Source organism: Harpia harpyja, chromosome Z (genome assembly GCF_026419915.1).
Source record: "Harpia harpyja isolate bHarHar1 chromosome Z, bHarHar1 primary haplotype, whole genome shotgun sequence".
Classification (NCBI taxonomy): Eukaryota; Metazoa; Chordata; class Aves; order Accipitriformes; family Accipitridae; genus Harpia; species Harpia harpyja.
This window is the reverse complement of record NC_068969.1, coordinates 90,969,272-90,985,092: the sequence shown is the minus strand read 5'-3', so window position 1 is coordinate 90,985,092 and position 15,821 is coordinate 90,969,272. Positions and strand designations below refer to the sequence as shown.

Genomic DNA, 15,821 nt, shown 5'->3' with positions numbered 1-15,821 from the left:
ACATATGCTTAACTTCAGTAGTGCTTTAATTCTGCTTTTTTAAAGTGCTAAATGTCTGCAGCTATGAATGTTATTAGATTGATGCAGCTGTAAACAGCTTCCTTAAATATAGAACAGGCTGTAGTAATGTCTTGATTTTACCTTTGGATGAACCCAAAAGGGCTTGACAGCTTTCTAAAGTCAGACCTGATAAAATGATGTGCAAAATACATGTAGTAATTTCTTAACCTACTTCTGAAATATAGCAATTGCTCTTTAACTGCCACATGAGACAACTGTTGAGAATAGAAGAATATTGACTTCCGCCACCCTGCTGTTCATACCCCACGGAAATAGTAACTCTTATTAAGATCTGGTCTTTGTGAAGGTTTGGTTTCTCTCCCATCTCCATTTGCAAGAAGGAAAAGATCCTACTACAGGACATTTATAGTTAATCAGTTGATTTAGTTGATCAGGAATGAAGTTGTGTGTCTTCGAAAAGATTTGAAACAGACAACTGAATAATTTAAGGAAGAAAGGAAATGATAGGAGAGAACAACTGCAGCAGTATCATGGGTTGAAAAATGTGATGAGAAAAGGCAGGTGGAAAAACATGTGTGCAGAGAAAAAGAATGCCATAAGTAGGGAAAGGATTTTATTTTTATTTTTGTAGCAGTTGGCTCTATCCATGTGTTGCTTTTCTTTACAGTATCTTGACAGATCCTTTTTGAATGACAGTTGGAAGGAGGGAAAGAAGGCACTGCATTTCTAATCATATCTCTATGTTGTTGTTCCTATTTCTTATTTGAGGCTGGTTTAACTACTTATTTTCATCCTGGAATAAACCTGAAGAAAATCCATTCTTACAGTATCAAACTCTATGAAAAGCTGGAAGAAGAGACTGGACAGGTAATCTCCTTAACCTTTAAAGTATTAATTCAGATCAATACTAACCTTACTAATAGTCTTACAGAAAAATTTGGAGTTGACGAGTTGTATATATGTGTGTTTGTGACCATCATAAGGCTCCCTTTTTATTGAAATATATTCTCCTGCCTGCATATCTATGCTATAGTCTGGTGCTTAGTTACTAAATATTTTAGATGGTTTCCCAGATGCCTCTAAAGTTTAAGAAAATGGTTTTCATAAAACATCTCAGAGGCTCAGCAGACTGAGAGCCTGCAACGTTAGCTTGGTATAGGAGTTAAAATAGCATCAAGGATCTGGAATGAATGGATTGATTATGATACATTCCTGCTTTAAACATGTCCACTTAAAAATTCATATGATATGATGCTCTCTGATCTTGAGCAGATTGCTGCAATTCTTCCCATCCCTTTCAGAGATGTGTTTTTATTTAGTGACTTAAGGAATGGGTATGCAGAGCAACACAGGAGTCATCTTTTTTTATCCGGCATCACTCAGCCATATAGATTTCGTTTACTAAACTCATGCTTGCTTCACACTGCAGCAGAAATTGCATGATCCTCACTGTACTAGTCTACAAACTTGATAATTGTAATAAAATGCTTTTTTCTTCTTTCTGCTGCTCAGCCAGATAAGATACTACAGCAGATTATCCTTGTGAGTTCCACTAAAAGACTTATTCAGCCATATTACAATCCTGTGAGGTAACACAGAAAAGGTGAAATAAATAGTGCATACCAGAAAGTGAGCATTCAGTGTCCAGCTATATAAGGATTTCTTTATTAAAAAGGCAAAAAAAGGCGGGTGGTTATTCATTGTGTCAATAAAGATGCTTAGTCAGTTAAATATATTCTGCAGTATATCAATAGAAAATTATGCAGGTGATAGACTTTTATATAAACTATTATATATTTATTTTTGAGATTTACCTGATTCTATATTTGAAAGTGTATGAGTGCATAAATTCAAACATAAATCAAATCTTAATAAAAATACTATGATCATGACATTCAAGAAAAGCTTTTTTACAACTGTTTTGAAGATAGTATGTATTAACCTAGGAAGTTAATTTGATAAATTTTTAAAAAATTTTATTTTCTCTAGGAGTTTACATCTAAGTCCTGTTCCTTCAAGGGCACCTAATTTATTTGAATCTTTTTTCAGTCATGTTAGTTAAAAAATTCCTGTAGACTTCCCATAGCATAGGAACATTCATTTATGGAGAAAAGTAAAGGTTCTTTCAGTAATTCACTTCTGCTCTTTGTTTTAGGCTGTGGGGTTTCATCAGCCTGGCAGCATCAGAATTGCTTCAACTCCTACTAGGGTGGATGAATTCAAATACCAAATGACTCGTGCTGGTTGGCACCCAACAGAGCAGTACCTGATCACGCCTGAGAAAGTACAAGAGCTATTTCCCTTATTGAACATGGATACGGTAAAGAACCTAATTTTATGAGAAATAACTTCCATTGCAATTAAATAGTGGTCTGTCAGATATGTAGACATAAGGTCTGTTTCCTTTATACAAATTGTACTAGAAATTCTTGGTTTTCAGTGAAAAAAAGATGCATTATAAACTAAAATCAGACTCACATGCATTTTAGTGCATACTATATGCCAGTGTGCATAGTATTAATTATAATATATATATAATATTGTAATATTAAAGCATCGCAACCTTTGATTGCATGGGAGAACTGAGCAATTTTACTTCCTTAGACCATTGTTAAGTTGGATAGCTGTAGCCTTGATATTATTATTATGTTTTGAAAATTTGTTTTGATTTGACTCTTTCAGGTTTACTGAATTCAAGAGATAAAGCGGTTTTTAAAAAATTAGTTAATTTTGATAAATTTTATTTTTTTTCATTTTGTGGGATTTTGCCTCCATGTAGGTTTTAGCTGGCCTGTATAACCCTGGAGATGGTCATATTGATCCCTATTCTCTCACTATGGCCTTGGCTGCAGGAGCCAGAAAATATGGTGCCCAATTAAATTACCCTGTCCAAGTGACTAATCTGAACTCCCGATCAGATGGGACATGGGAACTTGAAACTCCACTTGGAATAATTCGAGCAAAGAGAATTGTGAATACTGCAGGTAGGATTTAACATAAGCATTTGTATACTCTTCAGATTTACAAACTAGCTGACATGGAGCATCTGTACTGAATTGTGTGGATTACAGGAATAAAAGTGACACATGTTTTTGAACATTCACCTGGTTTGTGGTAAAATGTACTTTGCACGTATTACTTTACAGTGTTGTGAAAATTTAGCTCTTATGTTAATTGTCCTTGACTAGGCATTAAAAATAGTCCTTTCTGGTTTGTCTCCAGCAGTTACTAGTCAGACTGTTTCGTTAAATTTTAGTAGTAGAAGAACTAGGGCATATGTAGGAGAGACCTTTACTCATCTACAGTTAGTTCTGTAGAAGAGAGGCTACTGTCTATGCATATTGTCCTCTAAAATCTTATGAAAGCTACTTAGAAAGGGAGATGGGATGTACAAATGAAGTAGAAATGTCTTCACTGTTTTTTCAAAGAGACTGAGGATTTGCAGCAAGTAAGATAACCCTGCCTATTTCAGTATTATCTTTCCCTAAGATTTAACTCTATCCACATATCCTTGAAACAGAAGATTTTTGTTGCCGTTTGAGTAGTATTTTAAACATGCACTGGGCTTAACAATACATTTTTTCATGTAATAAAAATTACCTAACTCAAAGGTGCTTGTATTTACATATGCAATTTTTATTCTTCATTGTGTTAAAGAAACCAAACTGATGTTTCTGCTTCAAAGAGCTTTTGGCCAAGAGTCCCTTGGATTTGTGTTTGTTTTCCTAAACAAGTTGATAGGTCTAAAAACCTGTATTCAATCTAAATTTCACTTATTTTTATGCTGCTTTATACAAGTTATAGAAAAATATATTATTGGTGAAACTGTTGGCACCTCCTACATGAAATGCGTCTTCTTCTTCCTAGTAGAAGACTTTCAGTTTTCAGTTGTTTGAAAACACGCTGAATATTTACCATGTGGATGAAATTTTTGCAGACTCTGTCTGTCTCAAACTGAGTCATGTCTGCATTTTTAGGGTATGAGTCTTTCATACATCCCATCTCAGTGAAAAATCAGGCTTCAGTAGGAAGCTGTGATGGCTCAAGAGGACTTTCTCTTCTTGCTCAGATGGGACAACTGAATTGAGAGCAAGGATATATCTTTAAAATTCCTTTCTACATCTGTGCGGTGGAAAAGAAAAAAGCATCTATTTCTAGTGCAAAGCAGATAAAATTAAGAAGTTCAGTGAAACAGGGACTCTTCTTGGTGGGTAGAATAACCATGGCTGACAATTGGAATTATGAGCTAGTTGGACTGGAAGGGGACTAGACTGGGAGAGTGAAATGCTTGGGAAAGGTTCCTGAGGGGGGTTGGGAGCACTGGCAGCAGGTGGAACACTTACGTGGTGCTAGAGGACTTGCTCAAACTGGGAAGGGACTGTGGATGTGGCAACAGTGGGGATGACACCACAGAGAAGGATGGTGGAAAGGGATCTAACATTTCATTAAGGGAACGGGAGCTGGAGCTTTTCAGACAAAAAGATGAGGAAGGATACCTGAGGAATCGTTGTGTGTGAAACTGAGACTGGAAAACTGAAGCTGCCTGAGCTGTCTGAGCATGAAAGACTGGCAGAGGTAATGGACGGTTGGACTCGATCTTAAAGGTCTTTTTCAACCTAACTGATTCTATGATTCTATGGGAGTAGGTAGGACAGGATTTGTCAAACGAGAGAGACTGACTTGCACACGGAGAGAAAAGAGCTGGAGAAGGATGTAAGGACCTTTTGAGTAAGGACTCAAAAGTTTGAGACAGCAGAAAAGAAGAGCAAGTATGGGACAAACAGGGATGGGGAAGAGAGAAGATTGGGATCGAGAGAAATTTGGAGGGAATGGGGTAAAAGGGTCTGAACTCTGAGAGGTTGAGCTTTACTGGGTGACCTTTCTTTCAGTGTCTGGGATGTAGACAGTCCTGTGTTAGATCATTCCAAACTTTCAGTAAAGAATAACTGGCAAACCCATTGAAAAGTGTGCTTTCTTATCATATGCCTTCCATACATAGGTGATAACCTGCTATTGTGATGAGCCTAGCTAAAATAGCAGGGATCTGAAAAAGTTCACCTTGAGGTTCTAAGCATGCTCATGGGTGCCACATAATGACATTTTGGAGAGAAAGAGTATGTTTTTTAGAAAGCAAACAACCACACAAACATGGAAACCAAATTAAAAGAATTTACTTAGACCACAAAGTCAAGCACTTAGAAGATGAGAGGCATCAATATTTGATTGACTTTGGACTGTGAGTTCATGGCTTTCAGGCATGAATTATGGGACAGCATTCAGTTACAAAATCACAAGCTCTCTTACTGATAGGATTCTTATGTCATTTGTTACACAGTATGGTTATATTGGTCTGGGAGTGGTCCAAGATTATGGAATGGAAAGGCAGCTCTTTTGGCAATCAGGCTTCTTATTTAGGCCGCAAACTTCTATGCACTCATTATTCCTAACTATTGGCTTTGCATCATATGGATGAAGTATCACAGATGTAGTAATATCCTTATGTGTTTGTAGTGTAGTTATCTTTCTTTGGCTTATGTATCAAGTTGACATTAGGCAGTTTTCTATAAAATGCTTTTCAAAGTTTATTTGCAAAAATTAGAATGCACCCTTGTGAAATTTTCATAAGTCTTTTTTAATTATTTAATAAATTATTAAACCAACAATATATTTAGTTAATTCTCTTGTGTAGTTAACTGTTCAGCCAAAATGAACGTTTGAAGCACATACTGCTTAACATTCTGGCTAAGGATGTGAAATCAATACTGTAAAACACATACCTCTTATAAATATTCTCTCAGCTAACATTCATTCTTCTTCTCAGCCTTGCCTCATTCCACTACAGATCATGACTAGTATAATTAAGAGCTCATATTTTAGGCTTATGTTGCAATATGATCAGAGGAAAATATATCAGAAGGCTCTCCACATTCTCTTTCCCCCTTGTCCCCCAACTGACATCTGCTGTGGAACTGGAACAAACTAGTTTCAACCAATCTTTAGCTGTTCCTTATGTGAGATTTCCATTTGGGAAGAAAGCAGATGCCTAATAAATAATCCCTGACATGAACTAACTGGTACTGAGCCTGCTGAAGTGATTTGCAGCCTATTTATAATGGAATGTTTGATTAAAGTCTGCAAAAATAGCTAATTTAGTTTATATATACAGTATGTGCATGTATATAAGCACACACTGGCAGGCATGTACATACTCTATATACAACCATTATAGGCAGTGATGGAAGATTTTCTTTTTTAAAAACAAGAGATAGATTACATAGTTCAGCAGATATGCTAAGTAAAACCACCACTAAATATTTCAGCATCAGATATTTGCAATCTCTACAATTTAATCTTCACAAATGTCCTAGAGATACAATTCATTCCTTCTTTTATGTCTATGATGTGTGATAGGACATGACATCTGCTTCCAATTAGAATTTTGTATCAGAGAACATATTCTTCCTTTTGCCATTTTTATGTTTGTAATAGCTTTTGCACATGGTTCAAAAACTTTAAAGAAAGAAACTGCAATATTTATCATTTAGTAAATGTCAGCTGTTGTTATTCTGTGCAATTAAATAAGCACTTATCATGTGACTCTTTTTTTAGAAGTACAATATTAAAGATTTTATTTTGAGCAAACCTAAACTATTTGCCTAATTCAAAAGCAATTTAAAATCAGCTGTGTTTGTAATGTACTTCTGCAAACTTAAAGGCTAAGAAATTTAATATTATTTTGAAAGAAACAAAGTTAAGTTTCAGAGACCTAAAATTGTCCACCATTTTTATTGTCTTTGAAGAGCTTGAATATGCTTGCTTTCTAAATTTTCCCACTGATTCTGTTTTAATGAGTAAGCAAAACAGTGAATTTATTAGAAGCACATTCGCAGAGCATTATTTCTTTTCCAAATATTTCTTTAAGTCCAAGCAATTTTGGCAGGAAAACAGTGCATGATACTAGAGATGGAATTTTCTGCTACTTCACCTTTCCTTCTCCTCTGTGGATCATTAGCTGACCTTACCTTAAAATAGTTTTCTTTGTAGGTGACATGGAAATACCCAAATGAAAAGAAGTTCCCTAAAGATTGTTAGCCTCCATTTAAACCCACATTTGTATTTGCCATGTGTAATGGAGGAAACCCTTGCAGACGTTCTACTAATTCAACTTTATTAGAATTTTTTGTTTGGGGTTTTTTTGTATAAGGAAGCATAAATCAGGTTTTAGTAGCCTTAAAGGATGTTTTGGATCACTCACTGTATGACTGTGGCATGAACTTCCCTGAGCCAATTTAACTGACTTAACAAGTGTTCTGTCAGTGAGTCTCCTCCAAGTGGTGAGGATGCCATTAAGAAGCAAAAGCCTTACGTATGACAAATGCAGAACAACAGATACTGGTTTTTAGTATTTACTGGGCAGGGACTTTTAACTGAACAGATCTCTCTACCATGATCCTGGATTTCCTGCTCCCTTGCTTTAGCTGGCTGTCAGCAATTGTCAAGTGAGTCACCACAGAAAACATTTTCCTCAGAAAATCTGCATTTTTAAAAAACTGTGGGTGTTAGAGCCTAAGGCTGGTTGGTAATATTAAGTAAGAGACTGACAGCCCTCCTGGTGTGGGGGAATGGCACAAGGCCAGCACAGCCCAACTCAACTTTCCTAATTGCCCTGGCTTTAGGCCATGCCAGAGGTGAGAAGATGTATTCCCAAGTCAGCGTCAGCAAGCAGCGCGCACCACCTGCTCCCCGCAGGACAGGGAGCCAAGCTTGGTAAAAAGGCTGGCAGGGCAGGAGCCAAGCCTTGAGCAAGGGCTCTGTCCTACAGGCCACAAGGGAGGGAGCAGGGCAGGCCCAGAACCAGCAGCTGGGGCCAGCCCACTGTCCAGGTCTCCAGACAGGCTTGCGGCTTGAGACACAGGCAGACGCACAGTGATGAAGCCAGGCTGAGGCCAAGCCAGGAAGTTGATCCACAGGTCAGGAGGAGGTCTTGTGATGGTAACCACGGTCAGATACTGCCCACTGATCAACAGGCAGGACCGTACAGACAAGACTGGCCTGAGGTCAAGCTGGGAAGTAGTCCACGGATCAGGGTCTGGATCAATGAGGTCCATGGCCAGGCACAGGCACAGTTGTGACAGAGCTGTAAACAGGCACACCTACAATCAATCCAGCTCAGGCAGGTTTGAAGGCCCTGCGCTGACCTGAAATGGGGCTCCTGGGCCCGTGGGCAGGGTTGTGGGTGGAAGTCCCAGGTGAGGCCGTTCAGGATCATTAATGCCTGTTAGTGCCCTCAGGGCCCTGAGAGCTAAATTTTGACCAGATCTCGGAGAGCATGGAATTGAAGAGAGAGGTAGGAGCATTTGGGTAGGACAAGTAGGCAGCGAAAAGGAAGAAGAGTTCTATGTTAAGCTGGGCAACATGAGTGTAAGTCTCAGGGGAAGGGGCAGCTATGTTAGGTAGCAAATCTTGCTGGAGATACTTTTAATAAACAGTTTGGAGTCAGCTGGTAACACAGGAACCAGGCTGACCCGCCTTCTTTCCCTGGGTGCCATATGGCACACAGCCTTTTATTTGGAAGGCCCTGGTATGTCTTCCTCCTCTCTCATTTCGCCTTCCCCCAACTCTCACTCCCAGACTCCCCTGACACTCCTGCTTCATTAGATTTTCCCCCTTCCTTCCCATGTCTGAGACCTCTGCTCCCTGATCCAGAGTCAGGAGAGTGGGGCTGAGGGATATTCCAAGCTGCTTAGAGCAGCTGCCATCCCAGTCAATTTTATCTGTCTGATTCCAGGCCTATGTGTTCCAACCTCACAGCAGATGTGAGCCATGATGCAGAGCCCAAACTAATAAGTTTGGCAGTTAAGTGGCTTCCACTCCTAGACTTTGACACTGGTACCTCACTAAGTGCATGTGTCTTACCCGGTTAACCTTAACAGAGGAGAATTAGGTCTTCTTTTAACTTATGCCTAGTAGTATACATGAAGGAGTTTGAGCAGCCTTCAGGGGCAGGGAAATTGTTGCTTGTGTTTTCTGGTAATAGTCTATATCAGAACTTCTAATTGGACAACTATGGGAGAGCACACCGACTACTCACCAATATGAACATCATAATGAATTGATTGCTATGTGAAAGACAATTAATATGGGTCACATGATGTGTGTGAAAGAGGAGAGGAACTTAAATTCTTGAGGTTAACTGGCTGAAAGAACTGCCTTGCTCGATTGGGGCATTAGGACTTGACTACTGTCTTGGGAAAGCATATTAGCTCATTTGGTTGATAGTCAGAGGCTAGGTTAACATCTGTGGTGTGAGCTAATTTATTCTGATTTTTAAGTGTCTCTGACTTTGCTAGGACTGCATTGCAGACCTACTTTACTGAAATAAGCCATGGGGTTTGTGGGACTGTTAATTAAATTCTCATCTGAACTTTTAGAAGCCTGATCTATATTTTACTAATTATATTTTTTTAATATCTGTATACTAGAATAACCTATGGACGTATAATTAGGAACAAGGGCATGGAATTATGGAGGGGAAATTATGCTGCATAATATGAAAAAAATTTGAAAATTAAAAGTATGGAAAAAAATTTCTTTGTCACATTCCATAAAGCTCAGTGCTTCCTGCAAATGTTTTACTGTTATTTTCCATTCACTGAAATTAGTGTTTGAATATTTCTGTTTGGGTTTTTTTTGTCTTCTCTAGGCTTCTGGGCCCGTGACATAGGCAAGATGATTGGCCTGCAGCACCCTCTCATACCTGTTCATCATCAGTATGTTGTGACATCAACTATTCCTGAAGTGAAAGCCCTAAAAACAGAATTGCCGGTGATTCGTGACTTAGAAGGATCATATTATCTAAGGCAAGAAAGGGATGGTCTTTTATTTGGTCCATATGAAAGCGAGGAGAAGATGAAGCTGCAGGACTCATGGGTAACAAATGGAGTCCCACCAGGTAATCAAGAACATTAAATCTTTAAACTTGATAAGCACTAGCACACATTTTAATGTGTATAAATCCCAGCCTGTCATGCTGCCTTTTGTGATGGAAAATAGAAAATATTTGCCATGCATTATTGCAATGCAGAAACTTTTTTTCAAAGAATAGTTGTAACTCTAATGATGAGTGAATAGAAATAAAAATGTAACATAAGAAAAAGCCTATTTGAAATAGGCACAAAATGCACATCTACAGCAGTCTTACCCTGCTCTCTGAACACATGCCCATGTGTTGTGATTAGATGCAGTCACCAAATCTGTGTTATGTAGCCTTTTGCAACTGAATAGGGATTTTTCTAAGCTACAGTTCTTTCCAGCATACTCACAGGGGCTCTGGATTTTTGCTGTTCCCCCAGAGATAATGTGGTTGTCAAATAGGAACACAAGTATAGGAAAGGAATGTCTTAGACAAAATGCTGTGCATGGATATAAGTGCAAGAGGGTTAGCGATTTGTATAGAATTTTTGTACAAAAAAATCCTAACTATGTCATGCTGCTGCTTATTAAAAAAAATAGAATGCTGTGTTGTATCTAGGCTCCAGCTTTCCATTCACTTCTAGACAGAAAGTTATAATAAGTCAATAGTGTTGCTGTTTTAAAAAAAACACGTTTCCTAAGGAAGAGCAATCAGCATTGTTGGGCTTTGGATTGCACTGTCACAGCTTCCTGAACTTAACTGTCTCCCGTAGTGTCAAGTCCCTCTACAGAGTGATGTTCAATAATGCTTAGGGTTCAGGCTGAAGAGTGAAATATATCCAGGAATTCACTAAACACCATGGAAATCATAAGCTGACACAAGCAATATCTTTCTTCCCCTCCCCAAATTGTTGGCATATTGAGAGAAATAAGTGGGTCTTATTTAACATAGAAGGAAGTTCCTGTGTTTCTCTACTTCCTTTCTACTTCATTGTTGAATTTGCATGACCTTAGGGTTAAACAAATATGTATAAAGGACAGTATAACTGCAGTGACAATAAACTTGATCCTGCAGATAACTAGGGATTTATGCACGCCATTTTTGTCATGTAGGATGGCAAAGGCTTGAACATACTCACTGATGAATTCCATATAACTTTTATATATGTAGATTGCACAACTGTATTTAAAATGTAAGTATTTTCAGTGTAATTGAGTATATAATAAGAGTCAAATATTTGTGCAGGTTTTGGAAAAGAACTTTTTGAGTCTGATTTAGAGAGAATAATGGAGCATATTGAGGCTGCTATGGAAATGGTCCCTGTTCTGAAAAAAGCAGACATCGTAAACACAATTGCGGGTCCTATCACCTATTCTCCAGACATTCTTCCTATGGTGGGACCACATCAGGGTGTCAGAAATTACTGGGTAGCTATTGGTTTCGGGTGAGTAAATTCTTTGTGACAGCTTTTGTCTGTCATACTGTTGAAATGGCAGTCAGCTCAAGCTCTGCACATTTTTATGGGTTTGAGGGTTGTTTTGCACATATTTTATGTAAAGTGTAATTGGAAATAGTCTTAATTACCACTACCCACATAAGAGAAAATAATCCTTCTCTCTTACTTCTTCTTCATAACTCTCACTGTTTTTTAGTTTGTTTCTTCCTTTTATTCTGGAGGGCAATATCCGTGACAGTTTATGAAGCAAGAAATGGGTAGTACTTGGTACTGTCTGCAGCAAGTTAGGGTCATGAAAGTGCTGGGCTTTACAATGCACTTTCCAGTTCATTTTATGTATTGCTTTGAGTTACATTGTGTTCAACAGTTTTTTGGCATACACAGAAACGGGTGTCACTGAAGCTGGACAAGAATGAGTCATACAGGGAGAACTTTTAATATGAAGTATTAACTTCTGGGTGAAGAGTTGAAGGCATACTAAGCAGAAGGCTTTCCTGACATATTGGGTGACTGGCTGCTCTAGGGGTACAAACACAGTAATGGTTCTGACTGTTGAAGGTTGAGCTGAAAAATTACATTGCTGGGTGTTAGAGGAAAGCAAATGAAGAGGGCAGTGTGACAACAGGAATGAGGGTTTTATTGGTGTCATTCTCCTGCTCGTTATGGTGTTTTCTCTGAGTGTGATTTACATCTTATATACTCTGGCTGCACTGAAGTCAGTGGTAAAACTCTTACTGATTTCTCTTTAATTGTCTTAGTTTAACCATTTATTCAAGATGGATAGAATGGACTGAATACAATTCCAGGCACATGTTATTGAACACATTCTGTTTACATTGTTTTTCCAATTGCCTAATTTGCTGTTCAAAATCCAGCTCAGCTTTTTCCAGTTTTCTTTCAATCCAAACCAAACAAACCCTCAGATCATAAGATAAGGCAGTATCACTAACGTGCTTTCTGAGGTCCTCAAAATAAAAAGGTTTGGTAATTTTGCAATGATTCATTGTGAAAGGTATTCACCTTTGCTGCTTGGATTTAAAAAAAAAAAATTGTTATCTTTTAGTAATATTTGCAAAACTTAGTTACAAAAGTGGTTTGCCTAGTCCTTGTTCACCAAAAAGACTGTTTAAGTTCATTACTCTGCTGCCCGGCTTTGGAGCCTGTTTTTCTTCACTGGTGTCAATGGGAGTAGCATCAAAGTTCCATATAGGAAAAACTGAAGACCAGTGTTATATGTTTAAGTTTCTTTAAACAACTGATTTCAGGAATTTGACTAATCTCTAAATGTTTAGACACAGGTCGCAATTATGTTGCTGTCATTGGTTTGCTTTTTCTGCTTTTCAGGGACTTTTGACTCTCCGTTCTATGCTTGTGGGTCACTGCAGTGTTTCTACCAGTGTTGTAATTTTTTGTGTGCATTGGCAAACCCTTATCTCATAGTCAACTGGTAGGGACATTGTGACAGAGGACTTAGTGCTGTTAGTTTAGAGGATTTTTATTATCTAAAGTTAGCAGCTTGCTAGGCATTTTAATGAGCAAAGAAGTTAGCAAGTATAGTTAGCAGAGCTTGTAGCACTGTTTATTATTAAGGTTGCTCAATGCTTCCCATTTTCAGTTACTTATAGCTTTGAAAATGTTTCCAAGAGTAGGCTAGAATTTTAATCAGAAAAGTTTAAGTCAAAGCAGTGTAACCACTCCAACAAATGAGATTATTGGAAGGTATGTCGTTTTGCTGTGTTAAGTTTAGTAGGGTGAAGTCTTTCTTTTGAAAATCTGTAATCACCCTGTTTTCTGAGAATTAATTTAATATTTGGCAGAAGTGAACTTTCTCCCAAAGATATGCGTTTTTGTCATTCTTCACAAAATCTATCGCTGAGGCCTGGTCACAATCTTTTATAAATGTTACAGCTCATAAACACTTAATAGAGACTCACTACATCTTGCACTAGGATTCCTGCATTCTATCTACAGTAGTATTCCACAGCCAGAGACTGAACAGGAGTTTTCCTGCAGAAATGGGATAGAAAAATGACTAAACCTGGGACAAAGACACTAGAAAAGGGAGCGTGATGTGCAGGGACTCAGATTTCCTAGGAAAAAGGAATGGAATGGGTAAAAAAATAATGAGAAGCAAGGACTCATAAACAAGTAAGACACAAGAATAGGACAGGGGCAATAGGGAAGATAATCTGGCAGAGACTGGAAGGAGAGAAGAAAAACAAGAGAAGGGCAGTTTGTGTTTATTAAGGAAATATTCTCTAAATCCTCATATGAAGACTGAGATTCTTAAACTGTACCACTCTTTACAGCTACTTGTAATATCCTATGCCTGCACAGCATGTGTTTCATTCTTGAATAGCAGAACTGCAGTAGATGTGTTAATACAGTCAGTTCCCCATTATCTAAGGTAATGAGGGATTTGGGCACCCTGTGTGATTTAAAATCTCTGATAATGTAGGCCCAGCTAGGAGCACCAAAATCAACTGGTTGCGCAGAGGCAGTGCTGCAAAGCTGTGCAGAGACCGCTCGGCCCAGCTGCAGTCCTGTACCTGGAGTAGCAATTCCACATCGCAGGGCAGCCTCCTGGGCTGTCTTTCTCCCAGGGTTACCCTGCCATCAGCTCAGCAGTCTTCAGCTGAAGCTAAAAAACCTCATTGTATTTGGTCTGTTGCCACCCCCAGTCATGCAGTGGTCTCCGTGCTGTGCTTCGGGGTGCTTTTGGCTACAGTGAGTGTGTAGGGAGACTTAAACTGGCTAAAACTTCTGGAGCTGTTCTTGAAGGCATTGTAGCCATGGTCACAAAACTTACACCTGTGAATAACCAAGAGTTGCCCAGTTAAATTAACACCAGCAACGGCTAAATCTTCTGCAGTACTTGCAGAGTGGCAGTTTACAAGCACTCATCTTTACTGCATCAGCTGTGGTTATAGAAGCTTGTGCTGAGAGTCTGAAGATTTCTGCTGAACAGCCTAAAGGAGTGTGTTTGGCAGAATTACTTCATGTACTTGGCTGTCTGAGATTTCTGTTTTATTTAAATAAATAACAGATAAAACCCCACTACATCAAAGTAATCTAATGAATATTTCGAAGTCAGGCATTCTACAAGTGCCAGAACTAAGCTGTCTGTGTAATCTGAATTAAATCTTCTTATGCATATGCATTAGAATTAAATGATCACATCATTATTTTTTCCATAAGATCCTTGCCTATTTAATTGAGGACATAGTATTCAGAATGTAAAGTTGATGAGCAGCAATTCAGGTTTCTTTTAGCTTCACTATTCAGTGTGAGTGTCTGTGGTTTAACTGATGCATGCTAATCTAAACTTGGTTTTGGACAGACTCACTGTTTCTTCAAGGATTTTTCTGTTGTGCTTATTGGAGAATTTCACAAATAACTAAGAATTTATTTTCACATCTCCCTAGAAAGAAACCTATTTTGACACTTTTTTTTTTTAGATATAGCAAACTAATTCACAGAGGTATTAAAACAAAAAAAGTTCAAAATCATTTGGCATTAATAATTATTGTCATTAAACATTTCAGTGTCAAATCTGAGGTGCCTGTAATTTAGCATTACACGGTACTGTTTGGTCGTATGTAGACTGGGTAGCGACATACACATGTGGCAGCACGACAGAGTTCCTTGTCCCCAGTTGTCCAGTTCAGGTATCTCACAGGAGCACATTTCACACACAGCTTTTTCCCTATGGATGTCAAGATGTTAAGCATTTTGAAAGTTAGAATTATGTACAAAATGTTTAAGTGAGGAAACCTTAGATCTATCACTTTCTAACTTCTTTGAGCATCTACTTTTGCTGTCTAGTGTGGTTCCTTTAATGTAGGTTTCTAACAGGAGTTCTCCTCTACAGTCTGATCCTTCACACACTCATTATATGAGTGTGGACACTCACATAAAAGCCTCAGGACAGGCTTTTCCTACAGATTGGTAGCAGAAAATCTCTACATGTTTATTCTGTTAGCATAAGCTTTCTGGAACCAGTTCTTTTTGTAGTTGTAGTGGAGAACAGAGAAGGTAAATCAGGTGAGAAAAGGCAGCTCTCAAACTTTGGCACCGCTGCAAACAAGTCTTCTATTTTTGTCCCCAGTCCCTCTACATTCCCTGATTTTCTGTGGAGCAATATAAAAAGTGCTGCTGGTATTTAACTTCTTTAAAGCTATCTTGGTCATGTTGTCTCCTGACTTTTGCTGCTGTTGCTCTTGTCACTGTAATGTAAATACTTACTGTAGTTGCTAGAATGTTTCAGTCTGGTTTTCAAATCTGAGTCTGGTTTAATCAAACCTGATTGAAAAAGAAGAGGTATTCTATGACTAGAAAGTATATTTAATGGATATCAGAAGTATGAGAACTTTCTTTAGTATTAATTGTTAGAGAGTTCTAAAGTCCCTGGAAAAGATTGTTAAATTCTGA

The 15,821-nt window shown here is 38.2% G+C and overlaps 1 protein-coding gene across 1 annotated transcript in view; it reads left to right on the top strand.

The window, feature by feature from the left end:
- Window positions 1-15,821, top strand: part of DMGDH (dimethylglycine dehydrogenase) — a 46,104-nt gene that overhangs the window by 8,337 nt on the left and 21,946 nt on the right. The window contains exons 3-7 of the mRNA XM_052776563.1: window positions 790-888; window positions 2,177-2,341; window positions 2,801-3,005; window positions 9,725-9,973; window positions 11,180-11,378. Coding sequence (XP_052632523.1) covers window positions 790-888; window positions 2,177-2,341; window positions 2,801-3,005; window positions 9,725-9,973; window positions 11,180-11,378 — 917 coding nt within the window. The remainder of the gene's footprint in view (window positions 1-789; window positions 889-2,176; window positions 2,342-2,800; window positions 3,006-9,724; window positions 9,974-11,179; window positions 11,379-15,821) is intronic.